At 41.2% G+C, this 22,931-nt stretch overlaps 2 protein-coding genes across 2 annotated transcripts; one reads left to right on the top strand and one right to left on the bottom strand.

The window, feature by feature from the left end:
• Positions 1-2,909: 2,909 nt before the first annotated feature.
• Positions 2,910-11,355, top strand: CUNH17orf62 (chromosome unknown C17orf62 homolog). Its single transcript, XM_009279442.2, has 6 exons — positions 2,910-3,036; positions 4,203-4,244; positions 5,968-6,041; positions 7,085-7,181; positions 8,411-8,555; positions 9,121-11,355. Exons 1-6 carry the CDS (start codon positions 2,952-2,954, stop codon positions 9,248-9,250), a joined length of 573 nt encoding a protein of 190 aa, XP_009277717.1. The 5' UTR covers positions 2,910-2,951; the 3' UTR covers positions 9,251-11,355.
• A 2,482-nt stretch (positions 11,356-13,837) lies between these two features.
• HEXDC (hexosaminidase D) lies at positions 13,838-22,791 on the bottom strand. The gene is made up of 10 exons (XM_009279500.1): positions 22,660-22,791; positions 22,401-22,565; positions 21,056-21,239; positions 19,579-19,650; positions 18,604-18,799; positions 17,848-17,930; positions 16,958-17,036; positions 16,779-16,880; positions 16,153-16,242; positions 13,838-15,337 (listed from the first exon to the last, which is right to left on the bottom strand). Exons 1-10 carry the CDS (start codon positions 22,789-22,791, stop codon positions 15,154-15,156), a joined length of 1,287 nt encoding a protein of 428 aa, XP_009277775.1. The 3' UTR covers positions 13,838-15,153.
• Between the last annotated feature and the right edge of the window lie 140 nt (positions 22,792-22,931).

Genomic DNA, 22,931 nt, shown 5'->3' with positions numbered 1-22,931 from the left:
TACGTACGGGCAGGGGCCTCCGCCGGGAGCCACCCCCCCGTCAGCCCGGCAGGGGGGGGGGGGGCCGCTACGGGCGAGTCCCAGCTAAAGTCGTGTTACCACCCACGCGTGGGGGAAGAAGAACCGAGGTTGGTTTTGGTTTTGGCAGCACGCTGCAGATCCTCTCCCCAACTGGACCCTCAGTGAGGGGGAGACCAGTCAGTGCATGGGTCCGCGCGGAAACGCGCCGGTGGGGCGGGTTACGGGCAGGGGCCTCGGCCGGGAGCGACTCCCCCGTCAGCCTGGCAGGGGTGCGGCGGGGGCCGCTACGGGCGAGTCCCAGCTAAAGGTCTCGTGTTACCCACGCGTGGGGGAAGAAGAACCGAGGTTGGTTTTGGTTTTGGCAGCACGCTGCAGATCCTCTCCCCAACTGGACCCTCAGTGAGGGGGAGACCAGTCAGTGCATGGGTCGAACTGGGGGGAGGCAGGTGCAGGATGGGGTAAAGAAAATTCAGCCCGGTGCGTGGTCCTGACTTGATAGATATTTGTAGTGAAGCTTCCAAGGTGCTTGTTTAGATAGCTTTTGCTAGCTCACCCTCAGTCGAGAGCTTGGAGGAAGTACATGAATGTTTATTTTGGTGTTGAAGATCACTTTAATGCCAAATGCAACAAATTCAAGCAGAATTAGCAGCCCAAAAATACCCCTCTCTCTATGTAATCATAAAATCGTCATGTAAAACTTTTGTGTTCACTTAAAGGCAGCTTTATGACTTATTTTATTAAGTGTAACTTTAAGAAGCTGCTTTGGTGCTTTTTATTCCCTGAGGCACCTATCTTGCAAGCAGCTGCCACAGTGAGAGACGATGCCATTGGCTTTGAGTGTCCAACGTTAAGCTGACACTGGCATTTGCATGATTGGACTTCACTGAATGAATATGGGGGGGAGATACCGAAGTTTGCATTAATGGATTTAACTGGTATGTATGTGATAAATTTTAAGTAGGGTGTGTTGTTTGTGAAATATGGCCAGATTTATGCAGTGATCTTTATGTATTTGATAACTTGTTGGTTTTTTTTAGGTTGCAGGCAGGAGAAGGCTTTCTACGTGCAGAAATATTTTTCTGATATATTGAGAGCAACTCACAGGAGTAATTTGAAAATTAAGATTTGATGCTTGACATCCGGAGGAGATGGAGTGTGTCTTATGCATAAGTGGTTTTGTCTCTTTCGGTTTCAGATTCTCTCAGACGTATTGCTAAGAGATTAAAATCAAAGTCATATGTGCTTTTTATTTAACTGAAAGGACTTGGCTAAATCAGTGTTTATTTAACTGAAAGGACTTGGCTAAATCTGCTTTATTAAATGGAAAAAAAAATAATCCCCTGGAGCTTTGTATCTAAACTAGGCAGTTGGTGCAGAATTGCGGGAGTGTCATGTAGTATCTAAAAACAGCAAGATGACTAAAAATCGCATACTTTTCTTCTGTAAGAACCTGGATGTGCTTGGGCCTGCTCTCTAAGTCTTTTTCATGGTTATTCAAAAACCTGTTGAATGTTGGCAGTCTTCTGGAAACCTCTTATCGTGGGCAGCTAATAACAGCTTAATGCCAACCTCCTAGGAACTGGTTCTGTGGGCTATTTAATGTTTAAAGTACCAAGTCAATAGAAGGAGTTGGTGTTTGTTGTCTTCAACAGTAAATGAGCTGTTAATACTCCTGCAGTCCCCAGAATGCTTCACAGATATTGAGCTTTATCACACTAATCAGAAAAGCAGATATCCCTTTTAGAAATCCCTTTTGAGGAAGGCTGCTTAAAACCCACTACCTTAAGTGGTATTAAGGTTGTAACAAAAAAAAGAGCAAAATAGACAAAATCCTTGATTAAGGCCAACGTGTAACCTGCTAAGTATGAGTTATGTATGTTATTAGCACATGCTTTCATCTCCTATTTACTTTTACTGGATTGTGGTCTTCATAATAATAACAAGCATCTCTACCAACTTGCATAAGAGAAGCAGTAAGCAGCCTGTCCTTTCTCTAGTGACAATCCTGAAGAGATTAGCTGGGTCCTCATATGCCTCTTGCATCTCACGCGAATCAGTCTTTATGCTTGTGCTGAGAGTATTAGGGTAGGATTGGTTTTTGCACTGGAGCTCACAATCATGCCAGAATTCAAACGATTTTATGCTGCAAATAGTAAAAACTTGCTGAAAATACTGCATGGGATTGCCCAGCTGTTACTGTTTTTAATTAGTACCTGTCTTTTTAATCTCTACTGTTACTTTCTGTCTAGGGTGAAGGCATGATCTTGTTGAGGAGAGACAAACATACTTGTTGGAAACTCCTGGGTTTATTCTTGAGTTGGCTTGAAAGATGGGAATGCCACATATGGCATTATGTGACACTGGTGCTGCTAGGCTGAGGCTGTAACCCTTGCCGGTCTGTTGTCGGGGATGAGAGACCCAACATCTGTGTTGCAGAAGGCTGCACTGTCCTGCTTCAGCTGCCAGGCTAGTCCATCATGACAGCCTTTGCAGTTAGCAGGAGAAATGCTGTCAAAAAACTTTCCATTGCTCTTTTATTTGTCTGAAGTGTTGCACAAATTAGCAACAACATTGTTCCAGGTTCTTGTTTTCCACATTTTCTCCTGGAATCTGGTTGTGATAGAAAGGAAGAGACTTCTACCCCCAAAATGAGAAGTTTCTCGAAGAGTTCAGATTCCTGTTGTTGTGCAAGTCTCCACATGACAGTTTTTCCTTACAGTTTTTTGAAGTGTGTATATTGCTCTTCCCGTGAGAAAAAGACTATGTTCTTACCCTGGACATCTTTTATAGTCTAGATTAAGACATGATAAGTCCTGACAAATGCTAGGAAGGGAGAGTGTTGGAGTCAGCAATGATTTTAAATTCTTACTTTTTTTTTGTCCAGTGAGGTTACATGAGTCAGACTGGGCTGTTGGGAGTTTCTTCTGAAGATGTACATGTTGGTTGAAAACCGCACAAGTTCCCATCTTCATCTGAAGAGGTCACCTGGCATCCGATCTTGGTCTCTCTTTGTTGGTAAGACCATAATATTCCTTAGTTTATTTCAGAGCTTGCTTTAAGGGAAGGGGGTCACAGAATAAATTCCTGAAAGAGCCTCTAAGAAGAGATGCCTGTCTCTTGGGCATTATTCTTTCAGGAAGAGCAATCATCATGCTTTGAACTTCTTTAGCGTAGCCACTAAATGAGTCTGCAGTCTCCTCCTCGGTGTGGTAGTTTCACTGTGAGACTGATAATTTTTCATCTGCAGAACCTCAGAGGCTCATGGACAGAATTTTAAGGGAGTCCTGAAAGATCAAGAAAAAGTTTATTGTATGCCATATAGCAATATAAATGTGAAGCTTCTGAAGGGGATGCATACTTACATTGAAAAACATCTAGGTTTTCAGAAAGTGAAAAATCTGCAGTGGAGTGATGCTGGGGTTAGATCTTGCGTGTGGTTGACAGTGAACTCTTAACGGCACTGTGCATGTGAAATAGGAAGTCATACAGGATGTTCTGAAAGGCATCTGTTTTTAAACACTACTGAATATGCAGAAAAAAATGGAGTGGTACTTCTTAGGACCACACTGAGAGAGCTGGTGGGGAAAATGCAGCATATCCTGCTTTCCAGCTGAGTAGATCCCATTGCAGTAACACTACAATGCTGTCATTGCTTTCAGTGATGTCGTCTTGTCAAACTCTCACTGGGACAAAATGTTTGCGGTTGCAGTGGTGCTCTGGGGCACGAGGCACTTTTGCACTGCTTCCACCTCAATGGGAGAAAGGAGCTGGCTGCTTCTGACACAGCTTTATTGCAGAAGTTTTCTTTTGGCCCCACAGAGCACTTAGAGGGGAAAAATAACTGTTGTAGTGTTTATGTTAGCATGCTCAAAGTTGTACTGCGCTCGAGAGGAAGTATGGTGTAATGGTTAGACTGAGTCCCTCTGAAGTTCTGTTCCTGATTCTGTCACGACCTTTTATTTCTGACCTCAGACCTGTGTTTTTAGTGTCTTTGCAGAATGGGAGGTTTTTTATACCGAGTTCAGAGAAAAATCACTCTTTCATGTAGTGATCAATGTTGCAGTCACATTGTAATATTTTTGAAAAGTGATGAGCTTGTGAATATTCGTATGTTTTTCATCAGGGAATTTTAGATGGTTTGAGCTGCTTGTTTGTCCTAATTCTCTCCCCTCTTATCCTAGGAATAGCCTCCATAGGTTTGGCTGCTGCTTATTATAGTGCAGGTAATGGCCTATCATTTTTTTGAAGAATTGTTCATTTCCTGTTGATCTGTTTTTCATGCTGATGACTCCTCTCTGCAGCTTCTGTCTGGCCTTACAAAGGCAGTATAGGTACTTATCACACTTTGTGGCATGAATATTAAAACCCAGTAATAATCACTGCCTGTGTATGACTTACCATGCTTTAATGCTCTATTTCTTACTCAGCCTCCCTTTCCATTTGCAAGAGTATTTTTAATAACGATATTTAGTACTCTGTGGCATTTTGTACTTTGTGTGTTTTATAAATGTGATTAGCTGGTCCTCACAGCTCTCCTGGGAAGACATATAATGATTGTTTGCCACCATAATGAAATGATGACCTTGCCTTTGATGGAAGTGCTCTGTTTCTCTGGAAACTGTTAAATCATCACTGGCAGGGATTACTCATAAAAACACCTTTAGAGAACAGACAGCTGCTGCTGCTTCCTGCCCCCTCTGCAATAGAGCAGACGGTACCAAATGCCAGGTATCCTTCTATCTATGGAATTTATCCTGCAGGCTGTCCTGTGATTCTCTTGTTGCATCCTATTAACATCAAATTTTAAAACTTAATACTGTATAGGAGTATACTATCAATATAATCAATGTATTTTTATTTTAAGAGCAAAGTCCAGTGAAAGCTGCTTGAGACACCAGCTATATCAGCCTTTTTTTTCTTAAGACATTGCAACAAAGTCTTCTGAAACAATACTGAGCACAGTTCTACTCTGCTTTCAGTAAAAGTCTGAGTAAGCAAATTGCTTAGGTTGCTATATGTAAACATTTCCAGAACATGAAATGCAAACTTTTGTTTGTCAAGAGGGCTGACTGCTTCCTTTTATGAAGAAACATGTTTGCTTCAGTGAATTTCCATTGTCCCTTACTCTTGTCCTCTGCAGCACAAATACTTGGCGGTTGAGAGCAGGTTGAGTTTTGTGGATGCCTTTTAAGATGCCTTTGCTTTTAGGGAAGAGAGATGTGTAGTGATGTTACGACCTTGCCAATAATACATATGAGGAATATACTATCAATATAATCAATGTATTTTTATTTTAAGAGCAAAGTCCAGTGAAAGCTGCTTGAGACACCAGCTATATCAGCCTTTTTTTTCTTAAGACATTGCAACAAAGTCTTCTGAAACAATACTGAGCACAGTTCTACTCTGCTTTCAGTAAAAGTCTGAGTAAGCAAATTGCTTAGGTTGCTATATGTAAACATTTCCAGAACATGAAATGCAAACTTTTGTTTGTCAAGAGGGCTGACTGCTTCCTTTTATGAAGAAACATGTTTGCTTCAGTGAATTTCCATTGTCCCTTACTCTTGTCCTCTGCAGCACAAATACTTGGCGGTTGAGAGCAGGTTGAGTTTTGTGGATGCCTTTTAAGATGCCTTTGCTTTTAGGGAAGAGAGATGTGTAGTGATGTTACGACCTTGCCAATAATACATATGCTTATAATTCTGCATGGTTTGGAGCCCAGTGTAGATGGAGTCTTTGAAAAATACTTGAAGAGTTTGTTTTTTTTTATCCTGGGAGGGAGCTGTAAAATAGCTTGCATTACAATTAAAGGCAAAAATGTTGCATCAGAGAAACCTCTTTTCCTTTTGTTGCCTTTAAAAGGGAGCATGTTGCTTTTGAAACTAACTGAATAACAAAGAACGGAAAAAAAACCCTAAATTTGTGCTTTTTTTTTTTTGCATCGTTCAGACAGCTTGGCATGGAAGCTCTTCTATATGGCCGGGTGTTTCTTTGTGGCAGCACAGAATCTGGAGCAGTGGGAGGTAAGACGCTGAACTCGGGAAATGAGGTCGTGCTAGTTTAGAAACAGTTGGCAGATGCCAATTCCAGCAGCCCCATGCACTTGCTCAGTCCAAACAGACAAGTTATGCTTTTGGTTTTGAGGAAACCCTTTGGGGTTGCTATACCAGGACTACAATTAGGGCAATAATTCCTTCACTACACAAACATGAAAACGTGAAGCTAAACATAAGAGTGTTTTTTAAGGGGAGACTTGCCCCAAACTGTTTTGTGGCCCTTTCTTCCTCTTACAGAAAAGAGGGAGAAAGAATAGCACATTCAGCTGCTGCAACATGATTTTGTACTTACTGTGCCAGCTAATGACAGAATGACTATTAAATAGGGTAGCTCTAACCTTCCAGGCTACTCAGCTGTTTTCCACTGGGAGAAGAGTGGTGTTTGCGAAGCTGGTTTATAATCTTGTGGATGTTGATTTGCTGGGAGTGGGACTGAGAACAATAACCCGTTATATAGGCTTGTCACTTTACTGACCTGAGTTGTTACTAGAATAAGCAACCCACACATTAGTCATCCTCTTTTCATTGACTGTCAGGGATATTTTAAATCCAGTGTAAGCCTGGCCCATATAGCACAACACTGCAATTTTGGTGGAGTTGGTGACTGTTAGTGAAAAGTGTAACTAGAACTTATGTTTGCTGTATAGTTATACTGTAGGCCAAATGCATACATCAACAGTGAAAATTACAGGAGCTCCAGGGTTAGTGTTCAAATTTGATTCCAGGCAAAGTTTTTTTTATTGCATAAAGAATGTGGGAAGAGGGGCAGTGAAACCAGCTTTAACTTCCTTGTAGAAGTAACACAGGAGGCATGGTAAAGTCTCTGTTAAAGCCAAGAGCAAGACTGTGATTTTCACAGTCTAATAATAGAGGAATGTCTTTAAAATAGCGATGTATTTTTCTGTGTTACCAAGATTATTTTCCCATATAACTATTTTTATTTTACTTTGAAGCATAGCTACTGATGGTGTTTTTCAGAAAATCTTGATTTTTCTTTTTCAATTTTACAGGAAGCTGTATTTGATAAGAACAAGGGAACAGTCTGCCTAAAAACGTTCAATCTTTACAAAAAAATACTGACCTTCTCAAAAGGAGGCAATGAACAAGGTGAGAAAGCAGTATCTGTGGTGGCAAATGTGGTGGGCAGACAGGAGAAATGCATACATGGCCATTTAATAATCTTTGGAGTTCTGTACTCAAATTAGTCACATCTGTTTCCAGATCTGCTTTGCTCCCAAGCAGCAGATGTAATAATCTGCCTCTCAGGACTCAAATGTTTTTTCAGGTTAGGGTGCTGAATGCATCTTGTTAGTTACTTTAATCCAAGATAACTCGGCTTATGTACTGCTTTCTATAATAGTCTTAGCTGTTCCTTTGGGATGTTAACGTGCAGGTTTACATTTCCCTTGGCTAGCCTGCTCTGTAGGTGGGACTGGTGGAAAAACTTAAATTTTTGGATCCAGGAGCTGAGATTTCTATAATCTAATCTGGTTTTGGTAGCAGGCAAATCTTTAGATATCATATGCAAGCAGGCATGTTATGTCTTGCAGATATATCATATGCATTTAAAACGGCATATTCAGTAGGCTCAGCTTAATGCAGTATCACATTTCTTTTGAGCTTCCTGTCAGAGTAACAGAAGTTGAAGTATAGTATGTGACTTGGTTGAGTCACTGTGAGACAGGAGCTCCGTTGCAAACTAAAGTAGGATCCTCTTCAATGTCAGATTTTTTTATTCTACTTGCTAGTCTAAATCAAACCAACTTAGTACACTTAGAAAACTGACAAAATTTGGAATGTCCTTAAGTTGAATTGGTTTTTAAGCAGTTAATTTTGGAGATGGAAGATAAGAGATGTGGAGAGAAGGATGTTTAATGTGTCTCAACTTTTCTTTAGGGTATGTTTTTATGTTGGGGAGCTGAGAACATCTCTTCCTGCGAGGTTATTTGGTAATATCTGTTTCAAGTACCGTTAACATGGGGATGCAGAGATCAGCAGATGCTCTGAACAGTTAAATCTTTCAGTATTTGTTCAGTCTCAGTAAACTTGACACCTGTTTACTCTGTACAGAAAAATAGTTAAAACTGTCATTAAAGTAAGTGGGAAACATCTTGTTCATTAGGGCCCGTACCAGCTAGTATGTGCTGTAGTTGCTCCTTGTTTGTTTTGCCCGAATAGCTCCGCAATTGCTGCTATTGCAGGACTGCCCCGGTTGTATGGGATCAGGGCAATGGTACTCAAGAGCACAGAGTCCCAGTCACGCAAGTTACTAGCAGCAGTGTTGAGAGTTTACTGTAATGCTAATAGACTACTTTGTTTTCCACATCTGTTTACAGTAGTGGCTCTACTGAATGAGATCCGAGATGTGAATGTGGAAGAGGAGACCGTGCGATATTTTGGGAAGGGTTACCTGGTTGTGCTACGATTTGTCACTGGATTTTCACACCCGCTGACTCAGAGTGCAGTGTTGGGCTGTAGAAGGTGCAGTGTGGACTTTTTAAATTGGTATTTCCCACCTTACACATTCTAATCACATGGGTCAGTAGTTCTCAACTATTGAGACTCATCTTAGCTCCATTTTCATACTTGCTGGTATGACCTTGTGTTATTCAGTTTAACTTTTTTAAACCCTTTAATGCTTTCAGTTGCAGACATTTGGGTAACACCATCTCCCGTCAGGAGACTGATCATATTTAGACATCTAAGATCCTTTTAGTGCTGCACGTCTAGCTCAGCTGTGCAGTGGCAGAGGGGATTAATTCTATTTTGCAAACATTCAGTGTATTTACCAGTTAACAGGATTTATTTTAAGTATTGATAATAAGGAATCTTACAGCAGGGACTGTGGGAAAAGGATTGATTTGTTCTGATGTGGAAGTAATTAATGGCTTGGCTTGATATGCCTTCACAAGTGGGATGCTGTCAGTCATAGTGATGTATGTTGACTGGCCCTTCAAGTGCTCATTCTCAAGAATTAGCATGCCTGTTCTTGTTTTGTCAACACCACAGTTCCACTAACTCTTACATTGTTTTTTCTTTTCCACAGTGATGTGGAAGCAGTTGCCAAACTCATTACTAGTTTTCTGGAACTGGACAGAGTAGAAAACCAACAAGATCTCTCTCAGAGCAGCGAAACAGAGGCTAGTGATGCAGATGAACCACAGGATAAATATTAATAGTCGTTGTGAGCTGAAGAAAGCAGAGGCTTTCAAACATCTGGAAAACACGCTGATTGTTCTTCAGAAAAAGAAATCCCTCACAGTCTTGACCTGGGCATTTCTCTACATGTGCATTTACAATGGGAGGAATCTGTCTTAGGGCACCTTTTTTAGTGCTAAATGGCTTCAAGATCCATGCTCACAGTATTGCCGCTGTAGAGTCCAAAGCAAATTCTGTTTTATTTGCTCCTTTGACTTAGTTCCTGCATGTGGACATTGCTGGCTTTTGAACTTTGTCAGCTCATCAAACTTGTCTAGGAATAGTTATTTATTAATGAATTGGTTTGAAATCATTTATTGCTTTCCCATTAATGAAGTGGAGATACAGATGTAAACTTCCACTTATTGCAAACATCTGCTGCAGGTACAGTATATGAAATGTAGAAGAGCTGAATTTGTAACTCATAACACAATGCTTTGAGGTTTTTCTTGAAATGTTACAAATGACAATATATTGCTAAATTGGTTTTAAGCAGCTTAATATATGCAATTAGGTGATGCAAGATAGTGGCACTTTTGTATTTTCTACTACTGACTTGCCATTAGATACTGGAGGAAATCAAAGTTGGAGTGACTGTCTTGGAATTGGAAACATCAGGCCCATCAACTTGTTACATTGCTTTACTTCTCTTGGACTTGCCAAGGAGTCATAAATAGTAAGCAAAAAATGATCACGTTGATGATTCAGTGTCTTTAGGATGTTCTAGCTTAATCCTGTTCTGCTTAACTTCTGGGCATAGACTACCCCAAGATATAATAACCTTTTTTGGACCTCAACATTTACTATTTTAACTGTGTATTTAGAAAAGAAAAGTGCATGTGTTACTTTAGGTAGGGAGAAGACAGATGTCAAACATGGCAGCCTAGATTTGTTTAGTATTTCCTCACTTGAAACGATACCGAAGGGCTCAATAATAATTTTTTTTAAGATAGCTGGGATAGATCCAATGTTTGACTTGCGCCCGTGTTTTACTGCAGGTATATGTAGTGACCTCTGTTCTGACCAATGGTTTCACAAATAGTTAAAATACGAATTTTCCAAGATGTTTTTTGAAGTAAAAGCTACCTCTGTTAGTCAACATGCTCTGTCTAGAACTAAAACTTCTTCATGCCTATATCAACATGTCAGTACAAGAAAGAAGTTGTAAAGAGCTGAAAGTTCCTTCAATGTGCTAAAACTGCTTGTATTAAAGTTCACTGGGTTTTGTTTAGGAATTGTATGGTGGTAAGACCTGAATTAGAAAATATTTACACAGTTATTTCTAGGAGATCTGAATGGGATAGAAGGTAACTGTGTGGTCTGCTTTCACATTTGGCCAGCAGCAAATGTCTTCTGGCAGCAGTTACTTCAGGACTTAAAAGAACATGCGTTCTTCTTTCGAAGCACTCTACCTCTGCAGAAGAGAAACCTTTGAAAAGATTTTAGGAGAAGCTATGTCCTGTTGTGTGTTCCAGCTGTATCTGAAACTAAACACATGCTTATCTGACCAAAGAACAGGTCGTAGCAAGACTTCAGTTCCAGCCATTTAGACCCAGTATGTGAGCTGTGAGACAAAGATGCTCTTACTGTTGGTTTGAAAGGGTAATCAAACCGTAACAGGGAGATAGCGGCTGATGCAGCTTGGCTGCGGTACAGAAGTGGGTCTGTTACTATTAAATAAGAAAAACTTGTAATCACATCAGGTATCAAAGCAGACCTCTGCCAATAGCCATGCTTGTGAAGCCCTCTGAGTTGGTGAGCTAATGTGGCTTTCAATCTCTACCCCATGTCACTGGAATTGGGAAGCTGCCATGTAGGAATGTGGGAAATTAGGTTGCAGGCAATTAGCTAAATTTGGCCTTTATTCTGAAGCACAGCTGTAAGTTAAGAATAATCAAAGCTGTCTGAAAAAAAAATTGCAGGATGTAACACTTTGGAGAGATCTTTATTTAAATCCACTCTAATATATACCCTAGGTAAGAGGCATTTTGGAGAGAGGAGAATGAGCTTGGGAATTTGGAGAACTCCCCCCGCCCCCCCTCCCCCCCCCATATAAAATAAAAATGTCAAGTGTTCTAAGGACTTAGAGTAAGAAATACTGAAAAAACTAGAGTTTTTAATTGTATAACATAAGCAAAAGGGCTCAAACTGCAGATAACTGCTGCTTTGTAACAAGGATATTCAGAGGGACTACATGGTATGGATGTGCGCTGCACTTAATATTCTGAGCCCACAGATTTGACCATGGATGAAATGGACAAAACCGCCCGCATTCCATCTTAGTGATACTGGGCTGCTTTTGTATTTCCATGAGGGCTAACATTCCGTGGAAGATACAAACCATACTGTGGTTTTCCAGTTAAAAATCAGCTTTAGAAAGGTACGTCTATTGATCTAACCCTACCCTGCATCGCGTGCCCTGCTTCTGCTGAGCTCTTTTGTGCATCTAGTTTGCTGTACATTCTTGACGTTAGTAATGTATATACTTATGGACTATGCAATATCATTATACAAAGACTAAAACAATGTAAGGAAAATTGGAATCCCTAGAAGGGGGAATGACCTATAGTAAGACATAACATAGCTTGAAATACGTTCTGTGGAGTAAGTTGCATTTTTGAGTTGATGTCCAATGATCATCTCTTTAAGTGTCCCCCTCACACCTCGGTATCCTACTGATAGTAGCTAGCTTGAAATACGTTCTGTGGAGTAAGTTGCATTTTTGAGTTGATGTCCAATGATCATCTCTTTAAGTATCCTACCGATAGTAGCTTGGAGAGGGATGACTGCTGGCGTGCACTGTGTGTAGGAGGAATATTTTGACTCCTCAGCCTTTCACTCTTGGAACAGCTGGTGTAATCCTCTCTTGCACCATGTCCGTTTTGCATTTGGCAGCTCTGTTGCCATACAAACTAGCACAGTTTCAAATGAGAACCTGAGTTCCATAGACTGAGCTAACATGAAGGCTGAGTAGATTCTTGAGACGCTGTGGTTCTGCCTGCGGGCTGTATGTCAGGCACTGCTGGCTTGGTATGTACAACTGGGAGCTTATTGTGATACTGACCTACAGTGCAGGTAAAGAATGTTGCAACTTGGCACTTGGATGCTGTACATGAATGTGTATCACAGGCCGACGTGTATTTCTCTTGATCTTTGGTTTTGAGCTTCCTGTCTTCAAAAACTGTTTGTCTTCTGTACTTGGAAGACACATCCAGATTTTCATGTTTTGCAGTAACTGTGTGCGTGGAAAATTAACTTGCAAATTGGTGTTAACATGGATTTGGTTATGGCAATGTCTGCAGACTGCTCAGCGATGTGAAAGGAACTGTTTAGAACAGCAGGTGCTAACTGAGGACAGGTTCTGTTCTTCCCTCTTTCCACTAGTCCTCTGATCCTCTTTTCTTGCCACTTTTCACCATTTTGCTGAAGGCTTTTTTGGATAGTTTTCCTTACTCCTCTTGGGCCTAGCGTATCAAAAGGCCCAGTAAACATAGCCTCGTGTGTGCCTGATGTAAAGTGGCTTGTACTAAAAGGAATGATGTGAAAGACTAGTTTTGGTTAGGAAATTAGATACTCCTAGAAGAGTATTACAGGAGATGTTTGTTAAGGTTTTTGCATCTCAGGCTGTCTAGTAACTTGAGACTAGACAGCTGTAGTTTGACTTACAAGTGATTTGAAAACCTGCATAAAAGATCTTAAGTTAGATCTAACCCCTTGCTCCATAAAGCCAGCACTTTCTGTTATGTCTGTTAATATAACTGTATGGTAAGTGCCATTTGGTAGATGCTTCAGCTTAAACTTGCATTGCATGTTTGAAGTTCCTTGCATGTGTGCGGTCAGATGGGATCACGGCCTTAGTTGTCGTACTGAACAAAAGCTAGACTGCATGTTGTACTGAGGGAGAAAGTTGCATTGTCTAAACTATAATCTAATATTCTAATATTTCACAAAATGAGATCTTCCAGTAACTAGGATCAATTGTGCAAGTCTCAAAGAAAATCAAAGTATTTATACTATATAGCTGAGATCTGACTCTTGTGCTGTATTTATGAAGCTACACAGATACCAAAACCCCAGCTGGCTTACATAGTAAAGAGTGCTAGTTCTGACACTGTAGTAGATTGCTGAGAGGCAAAAATACTTTTGGAAGATGTTTAGCAATTGCTTTTCTACTTTAAAATTGCAAGTAGAATTTCAGCAAGGCCTAGTATATTGTCTTTTTTTAAAAAATGTCCATTGATAAAATCAACTTTGATAACTTGTTTTGTGTCACTGTAGTCTTTTATATTGTTTTTAATTAAAATGTATTAAAATATTAATGGCTGTCTAAATTACCACTTGGCACAGACCTACTGAAGGAGTTAATGGGGGGAGGACAGAGCAGAGGAAGCCCAGATACCTACCTCCTTACTGACCCTGCTTTCACTCCGTTACAGCAGTCCAGCTTTCAACTTCATATACGCTGATATAACCAACTCTCCACTGGTGGATATATTTGCATTTTTCCCTCTTTAAACCAAACCAACATGCCACATGCAAAACAAAGGCAAGCTTCCACAAACAACTTGAGTATCAAAGGATTTATTAAAGTAAAATAAAGATCATGTGACTTTTGTAATTAAGGTATACATAGCAATTGATTCTTTTTGGATAAAAATCTGTATGTGGACCTAACTCCTGTAGTGCTCATTAAATAAGCTAGATTTGTCTTCTGCTGTACTTCTTGTACTTTCTCTAGACCTACACTCTTCATAATAGATTGTTCCAAGAGAATTTCAATACCTCTGCTTCCAAATTACGACTTTCAAGAAAGCAATAAATGAAGCAAACAAGTAAAGAATATCTTGAATATTCATGGTAGTGTACTTAACTACCAGACTCTTGAATTATTTTCCCTTGTGGTGATTATCTCAATGCTCCAGTTAAGTCCGCAAGATATATTGCTATACATTTATATTAAAAGTTCAACATTGAAGCAGAATAAACCAGTGTTTTTCCCTCATATTCAGTAGACTTTAGTCATGCTTCAAATTTGGATGAACCTGCAGTCTCAGGTTTTACATAGCGAAGTAGATGCCTTACAGTGACTGGGAGGGTGCTTTTCTGGGGGGATGAAACTATGCTCAGCTTTGATGATGCTTTGGTAAAATGTCAAGAAGCCTGATGTGTTAAGGCAGTTGTCCCTCAAAGTCCAAGTGTCGCCTTCACTGTTGGCAACAAGGCTCTTTTCTATTGCTCCCTCTTGCTCTGTACTGTCATGGTCCATGTTCTTTCATGCACCTGCTGTAACCTAGTGAGCAGCGAGACAGCAGTTCCCTGCTCAGACTGCTGCAAAAAGTTGGATGTTAATTTTCTGATCTCAAGCTAATCAATCAAAGCTGGATTTAGGACCAATGGTTTTACATATTTCAAAGACTGAAAAAGTCCAAAACAAAATTGGACAAATCAACTGCTCTATGCTGTGGAAGGACTTGTCCTACTATTCCATCATGACACATCTCTGAACGTACCTGGAAGAGGAATGAGTCACAGAACAGGCCATAAGGACTTCGAGCATGTTTAAAGTATCCTAAATCTGTCTTTTTATGGAAATGGCAAAGGGAGGACGTGCTGGCTGCTGACTAGAGTAGAACTTGTGGAACTTTTCCAGGTCGTTATAATTTAAGAAAGTCTATTGTTACAAATACTGAATTTGGAAGAAACTGGGTTTTCCTCCTGCCTTGTAACACAGCTGAGTTCTGACTCGTTCCTGCATTCTGTTACATGAGGGGAGCAAATCTGACTTACAGGGCAGGTGATGCAACTCTTAAGATGACAAACTCTAGCGATCGGACTAGTTGCAGATTTCCACTAGTCATGTTTTCCCATGGAATCAGACGGACTAACTGAAATGCCCCTGATTTTGTGCTTTTATTGCTTTATCTAAGTCATCCACCACTTCCTGCAGCTTCTGGAGGCTGGGGTGGACGTTCTCCTCCATCCACTCCTCTACAGTGCACTTGTGGAAAACTTGCTCCATGGCTGCTTGGAGGTCTTGCACCACAGCATTCCACTTGGAGAGAAGACTAAGCAGAAATCAGAAGGAAGAAACAATCACATTTGCAGCCGAGCTCTGCCTCAAGGGAGGGCTAGCTTACTGGGCCTTTTAAAGGGAGTACAGCCCTTAAAATGACTTTACAGGAAGAGAAGCATCTATTACAAGAGCTCAAAGGACTTGATTTTGTGCAGATGGCAAAAGGTTGATGCTGTTTGTGTTTAAGTACCATTAATCTTGGCACTCTTCTTCTGCAATGACACTTAAAGTACAGAAATGTGAGCTCAAAAAAACCACCGTACACATTCTAAGTGTAACTGAAACCCACTGTAAGACCTGTGAGGAATTTAATGCTGTTTTTTATCAGCAAGAGTGGATGCAGTTGGATGTTCACCTTATCACAGCAAAAATGTATAAATTTGCTATTTGGCATGAATCAGCATCATCTTTAGGAAAAGTTCTGAAAAGCACATACAGTGACGGGGAGCAGGGGAAAGGGGTCAGGTTTTATTCCAAGCCCTGCCTGGAACCTGGCCCATGGCGGGCTCCTACGCTGAGGCTAACAACTGCTGTAAGATGCAGCCTATCTAGGAGTAACTGCATATACAAGGGAGCTTTCTGGAGACCAACTTTGTACTTGTATTCAAAGAATTTGTTCAACAGAGGCAAAGATAAGCATGTTCTTCTGTTTAAAACTGTATTACGAGTACTTCATATTTGATTTCCACCGATGCTTCTGAAGTGATTTTAGAAAGAGGCAAAGAATCAAAACTATGTGTTGGGCACTTGAGTGCCCAAAATATGACAGGCTTTATTTCCCCTATAATGCAAAATAAGTGCTGTTACCTTACTGCATCTGGCTGAAAGTGATGCATTATTATAGGATGAATAATCCTCCTTTTTCTGTGGTAGGGGCTGAACCAGCCTGTGACATATCTGAAAATGAATGTTAGTATGAGCAGTTTTTTGAAACAGCAGTGACATATGTGTTTGTAGGCTGACAGGGAGGTGACAGGGCTTTAGCTGAACTTCTCCTGCACAAATAGAGATAATGCTTAAGAAGTAAGTAAATTTAAGTCTATATATCTTTGGAACTAGCTTGTAAAAGACTGTTCCTGGCAGATGAGAATAACCGATCATCTGTTGCAATTTAAATTTCATGTCAAGCTCCTTTTTTCGGTAACCATACCATTAAAAAAATTCATTTTTACTTCAAATAACAGTGAGATTTAATTCAGGAAAGAACTTGATTCTTGAAATAAGGCAGGACATAGTGTTTAGGAATTCTGCTGAAATACTTTAAATTTGCATCTAAGCATTACATTCTGCTGAGGTGTCAATATATAGGGATGTGACGCCTGAAATGCAGAGCTTGACGTTTAAATCACCTTGCTGGAGTTATGCCCCATTTGGAGATGATACAGCTCCCACACTCCTGCAGACAGCCAGAGAATCAACATAAACCTTATTACCTGTTCCTTTCAAGAAGTTCATCCACTGATGACTTGAGGTAGAAACTAACTTGCGTCACAAGCGTAAGGATATTGCTCCCAGGGAAGGTCCCCAGACTTGTGCTGTCCAAAGAGGATCCGTTAGTTTCTGAACTTACCACGCAATGAGAAGCATCTGAATCCCACAGCTGGAATTTTACCTCATGAAAGTTTCAGTTTCCAGGTTGGACATTCCCAGGAGCTTTTCCACATTTTCTTTAATCTTTTCAGAATAGCCACCTGGCAGAAGACAGTGGAAGTAAGTAAAAGGAGCCTAAATAACCAAAACGTTCTTAAAAAGGGTTTTTCTGGAGTACCCTGCATTGGCTTAGTAGTTCTCCTTGGATGAAGATTTTTAAAAGGTAAAATGGAAATAGAACAAGGGAAAAAACCTTGGGGGTGGGAGGAGTACATTGTCTTTCACACAATTGCCTTGTGCTAGGTGAAGCACTTCCTAGCTATGAGCTTTCCATTCAGGGTGCTGAATATTTTTAGTGCCTCAGTTAAACATAGGTAAGTTGTGGTTTTTTATTTTGAAAATAAGAAATGCAGAAAGACAAAAATAAAAATTCTATTGGCAAGTGCCTGTGAAGAAACCAGAAACTACAGGAAGTATTTTACCAGCTAGTGTACTACCTAGATCAATTTTAAGAAAATTGATTCATTAAAACAACTTCTGTATGTAAACAAGATCTAAATCAAAACAAAATCAGTCTCATTGATACACCAGTAGTGTTTCAAATCAGTTTCAAAAGCAATTCAGCTGCTTATGGTTTTTTTAGTATAAGCATGAAGCAGTTTGTGACCTTTTACGGGCTGAAACATAATAAATGATTAGTGTACTACGGCTATTTTTAAATACTTAGGCCAAGAGGCTTCTTTGCTCCTGTATTGCAAACATGCAAGATGTATAATCTATTGTACATAATTCAGACCACGATCAGATAGTCAAACCACCTCAAAATATAAGAAGCCTGTGCCAACCTCAGGGCAAGGTCACTTCACTCTTGTGCTAGGCATTAGCTGAGAGAGAATAAAGTTGTCATTGTACCATTCTTTAGTGCCTGCAGACATACAGCCAGTGATGGAATTGCCACAGGGAGAAGCTCACACAAAACAGAGAAGTGATCATACCTAAATAAGAACACATTCATTCATTAGACATTTTACTGTTAGAACATACTCAACAAGTGGGAAGTGTTAATATTTCAATCACTAAAATTCAAAGAGCTTTAGAAACATCAGTTTCTGTCTCAGAGAAGGGACCTTCTATCTCTGAAATGCTAAGTATTCCTGTCTTACTAATAAGAACAGATACAAATCAAATTACTTTCTCAAGCCAAATTAGGGTCAGAAATTGGAACTCAGCTCTCTCGTATTCCCTTAGACCTCCTGACTTGCATAAAAACCTTTTACTCCTTCATTACATTAACAAAATCTCTCTTACGCAACTTCATTCTATTTGAATTCACATTAGACATTCAGATATACACCATGCGTTAACCATGCCGTCTATAAGCAGGCCAAGGTGGCACAAAGTACGTTCAAGCCTTCAAAGCCAGTCTGTTACTGTTGGTGTCTGCCAAAACAATTGCTCCTGCTGATTAATGCTGTAGCAGTTGACTGGAACTCCGACACCCACCCTTCGCAGTCAGTTGGGTGAGGCCCAGCAGTAACCGGCAGGAAGGATTGCAGGGTTGCGAAGTTCCCTTCTAAATCCCCAGCCTCCTTGTACCTCTTAGGGAGTTTTTGGGTGGAAGTTTGTTTCCATGTGATCCTCGGAACCATTTAAAAAGATGTTCCTTACCTTTGCCAGCCGGTCAGCACGATACCTTCGAGGACATCAGCGGGGCTATTGCTTGCCACTTTCAGCCACTGAAGATGGTTTTTTAAATGGTGTCCAATAAGCGTTAGAGACTGATTCACTCCTGTAGCTCCTTTAAAAGCACTAGCAAACCACACCTTGGAGAAGCCACATCTACGATACTTCTCTACGAGATGCACTGAAATAAGACACAAAAGAACACTGCAGGACAAGTCTTTCTCCATTTTCAGCGTTGCCTGTAATAGCATTAACAGGAACCCAGGTCCAGTTACAACAGGCTGCTGAGCCTTGTCCTGTCAAGTTCTGAGCATCAGCAAGGATGGGAGATTTGACATCCTCTCTGAGCAACCTGTTTCGGTGACTGCCCTCCTGTTTTCCTGTGCCCAGTTACTATATTCCATTCCCTTGAATTGCCAAATTGCTTCAATGCTAAGAACCATGGGCACGTAACGAGCACGCACAACATCTGACAACTGATTCTTCTTTCAACAAAGAGATATTTGTATGCATGTTAGATGCCTCATTGGAGCCTTTAAGAGTTTTTCCTTTGAATTCTATAGATGTATGAAGCCTTGAAGCTTCTTTTGTAGAGCTGTTCAATACGGAGCTATCTGCTCCCACTGCAAGGAGAGTTAATGTAACAGTGCTTGTGAAAAACCTCTCAATCTCCCATCAGTGATTCCATAGCCCTGTTGAAAAGAATTGAGCAGCAGACAACGCAAGTCCTTCATAGGAGAAGCATAAATAGAAAAACAGAATAAATAATAGCAACTATTACGTGAAATCAAACAAGGACTACGTTTATGCTACTAAAGCAATAAAAAGCAATTTAACAAAAATAGAATTTTCTGGTGTCCAACTAAGGTATGTTTTAATCATACTATTTTGTTTTGGCTGTTTTGCTTAACAGGTAACAGGGCTCTTTCCTTCTAAGCAGCTCAGCAGAGAAGTACAAACCTTTGCCCTCCACGTCGAGGTCTGCTGCATAGTCCCAGATCATTGGCTGCACAAGCTGTGGGACCCCAGACTCTGAAAAGAACAGAGTTCTTCTAAGTAATGGAAAATAGCCAGTTAAAAGTGAGAACTAAGTACCTATTATTGGTGCAGTAACACATGACTAGAGCTAACTATGGCTTGTCACTAGAATTCTTCATTTACAGTTGAAGTGCCCATGGGCATTTTCAGCCTGGCCAGGGCTTTGAACATGCGGGTTCACATGCCAAGGGCCACTCCTTAGACATCTTGAAACCACTAAAATGGATCAGCAGTGACAATTCATCGGAGATCCCGTTCATCCCAAGCCCATCTCATTCTTAGTCCCTTGAATCTATCAGTATACCTGCTGGGCTGACCTGGTGGAGCTGCAAACTGCACATGCAAGATTTCAGCTAAATTCAAAGGAAGTATTCACCGTTTAGGTTAGAGATTGTCTGAGCTGTGTTTGCACAGAACTTAGCTTTTCAAGATGCCTTTAAAGTACAAATAAAGATACAGGTTTAGCTTCAAATCCCTTTATAATCAACTCCCTGACTAGTTTTAAACATGAGAAACCGATCCCTAGAGAAACTGCAGTAAATTATACAGAAATTCAGTATTTTAACTGCATCCCATTTTAATTTGTTTAGTCTGCAATTGCCTGTAGCAGTACAGTGCACTCAGCTAGACGCTGCGCTGCTCCTGTGGAAACTGCATGGGTCCTATCTGCATCTTTTTGGATGATTTCCCACTATTAAAGCCATGAATAGGTCAGTCAGTGCTGGAGGAGCTCTTCACGGTATTGTCTAAACCTGTTTAGAGCAGACACTAAATTTTTAGAGCCACACAGGAGGCTCTGAAAATGCTGGAACTCCATCTGTGCTAGGGCTACTCAAATTTTAGCAGTGGTTTCATATTTTTCAACAAACAAGACTCGTGACGTCAGGTTCTTGGAGCTATCCCACAATTCAGTATCGGAGCTCCTCATGATGGGCGCTGTGATCACCTATACTGTCAAAGACGCCCACAGGGTCGCAGCTTCTCTGTGTGAGTCTGCACCACCGGAACCAGATGCTGCACAGAGCAACAACTGACATTAAAAGGTGGTGAAAGGCACAGAAATTTAGGCTGAGACCACAAATGCTAATAGGCTGCTTTTTAATGCGTAAAGAAAGTAGAATTGATGGCAACCACTGCCTGATGACTGTTTTGTTTGTCACTGTGTATTACCAGCTGGAAAACTAAAGTGTTTGTGTTGAGACTTGCCCACAGTCATATAGAAAGTCCGTGACATAGCCAAGGACTGAATGTCTACTCTCTAGTCTAATGGATCGTATCTCAACTATTCTCAGATTTCTTGTTTTCACTATTTTCATCTGCCAACCAATCTGTTTTAACTGGTTGCGTAAACTTTTTTGTATGCTACAAAATATGACTCACCCCATCACTGGTCACACACCTGCCAGTGTTTCCTCACTTATCCCTCTGAGCATATCATCCCACACGATGGGTGTCACAGTGGGATAAGATGAGGCCACACAGCTTGCTACTGCTTTTATGTGGGATAAGCACAGCTTCTCTGGAGTGTTGTCTTGCTGCTGCAGCCATTGCTTTGACTCCTCTCCTTCGCCGAGGTAGTAGACCTGAAGCATCAAACAAGTAATCCTGACTTCTTTTATAGGATGAGGGGGAGCGAGTCTGACACAGTGTCGTGAAATCATACAATATTCAAAACCTATTGCAAAGACGTGACCCACTGAGTGGACATATTCAAAAGCACCTCTCGGTGTTGAAGACACTGCAAGCATTTCTATCAGTCTGTAGGAGACTCTGGCCCTGACTAAATGCATCACGTAAGGGAATTTTCCTATAGAAACTAAAATAGCTAAAGAATAATTAAAGCATGCCGTAGTTGTCTTTGGAAGGTTTGTCCTTGGAAGTAGCTCTCACCAGTTTTACTCAGTTCAAATCTAGCAACCCATAAGGTCCTGAATTATATAAAATGAGGTTCCTGTCTTGGGGAAGGAGATCATTTATACGTGAATCTAGAAGTGACTTGGGGCCATGTCCAAGAGTGGCCCCAGCGTACTTGGTCCTATGCAGAAAGTGGATTTGGGCCTGTTAAGCTGGATATGCATTTAAACTCTTTGTTGTTTTAGAGCAGGTTTTATCCAAAACACGTTTATTCTACATAAATAGTAATTTGCTTTACAAAAGTTTGCAGGTCCCTACCTAACCTTGCCCTTTGTTCCCAAACAACAGGATTCAAAATGCTAAACTAGTATCAGTACAGTTAAGGTGATCACAATGAATTTCAGGGTTCTGCATGCCACGGGGCTGGTTTTAAGAAACCCTGAGAAAGGAGAAAACTCAAGGTTCTCCTCCTCAAGGAGCCAAACTACCGAGAGAAAAAAAAAACCCACTTCCCACCACAAAAGGGCTTACTTTGAGTAAGTTAGCCAGAACAATGAGCCAACATCTTACACCAAAACTCACATGATTCTTAATGAATACCTCTAACTGATACCTCACTTTAAATACTCATTTGAGCTAAAGCCAAATGCTGAGTTAGCTTTAAGAAACAGCTTTCAATACTTTCGATATTACACTCATCAACAGAAATGACATCCCGTGCTACTGGAATCATTTATTGTCAAAACAACTTTTCTACACTGGCTTGAATTGGTGTCTTCTGTCCCCAAAATCCTACCCAAAAGTGGCCCGGGCACCACCGAAATGCAGAGGCCTCGGCCCTGACTATCATTCCTCACAAAAAAATATCCCTGGCTCAAGAGAAGTCCCACCTCATCACATCCGATGTGAAACCATTTTAAGTCTTCGTGCAGTGCCATGACCTGGTCAATCATGGCTTTGACCAGTGCCCGCGACTCCTCTTTGTGTGGGTTGAGGGCGTTGGGAAACATCTTCACCTCCCGGAGATGAGCGAACTCTTTGTGCTTCAGCACAAACTGCAAGAGAAAGGGGAGCTCGGGGAACGACCGCAAATGAAGGGGACAGCGGTGTCCTCTTGTGTCACCAGGGCTCTGCTAACAGTTGTCCTACTAAAACCTGGGTTTTGGCCGTGCGTGAGCACCGAGGACAGCACGAGGCCTCTTGCCAGGGGTGGTACAGGCAGGGGGGGCGCGGCTGCAGCTCCACAGTGCTGCGGGGGTCCCTGACCACGAAGCACCTCATGGGTGAGGGAAACGGGGTGTGGGGTGTGCAGTGCAGTCTCACCCTGGTGTCCGCAGCGCGCAGCTGACGGGAGCCGGGTAACTGGAGCACCGGGAGATACGGTGAAGATTTCCCAACAGAGCCGCCACCCCCACGCCGTG

The sequence above is a fragment of the Aptenodytes forsteri genome, unplaced genomic scaffold (assembly GCF_000699145.1).
Source record: "Aptenodytes forsteri isolate BGI_AS27 unplaced genomic scaffold, ASM69914v1 Scaffold243, whole genome shotgun sequence".
NCBI classification, from domain to species: Eukaryota; Metazoa; Chordata; class Aves; order Sphenisciformes; family Spheniscidae; genus Aptenodytes; species Aptenodytes forsteri.
This window is presented reverse-complemented; position numbering and strand designations above follow the sequence as displayed.

Coding starts and splice junctions, on each gene's coding strand:
- CUNH17orf62 (XM_009279442.2), top strand. CDS start 2,952: ATGTACATGTTGGTTGAAAACCGCACAAGTTCCCATCTTCATCTGAAG. Junction 6,042..7,084: donor AGAATCTGGAGCAGTGGGAG/GTAAGACGCTGA, acceptor TCAATTTTACAG/GAAGCTGTATTTGATAAGAA. Junction 8,556..9,120: donor GCAGTGTTGGGCTGTAGAAG/GTGCAGTGTGGA, acceptor TCTTTTCCACAG/TGATGTGGAAGCAGTTGCCA.
- HEXDC (XM_009279500.1), bottom strand. CDS start 22,791: ATGAGGTGCTTCGTGGTCAGGGACCCCCGCAGCACTGTGGAGCTGCAG. Junction 17,037..17,847: donor TCTGCAGGCACTAAAGAATG/GTACAATGACAA, acceptor GTCTTCTGCCAG/GTGGCTATTCTGAAAAGATT. Junction 15,338..16,152: donor TTTCAGCCAGATGCAGTAAG/GTAACAGCACTT, acceptor ATTTCTGCTTAG/TCTTCTCTCCAAGTGGAATG.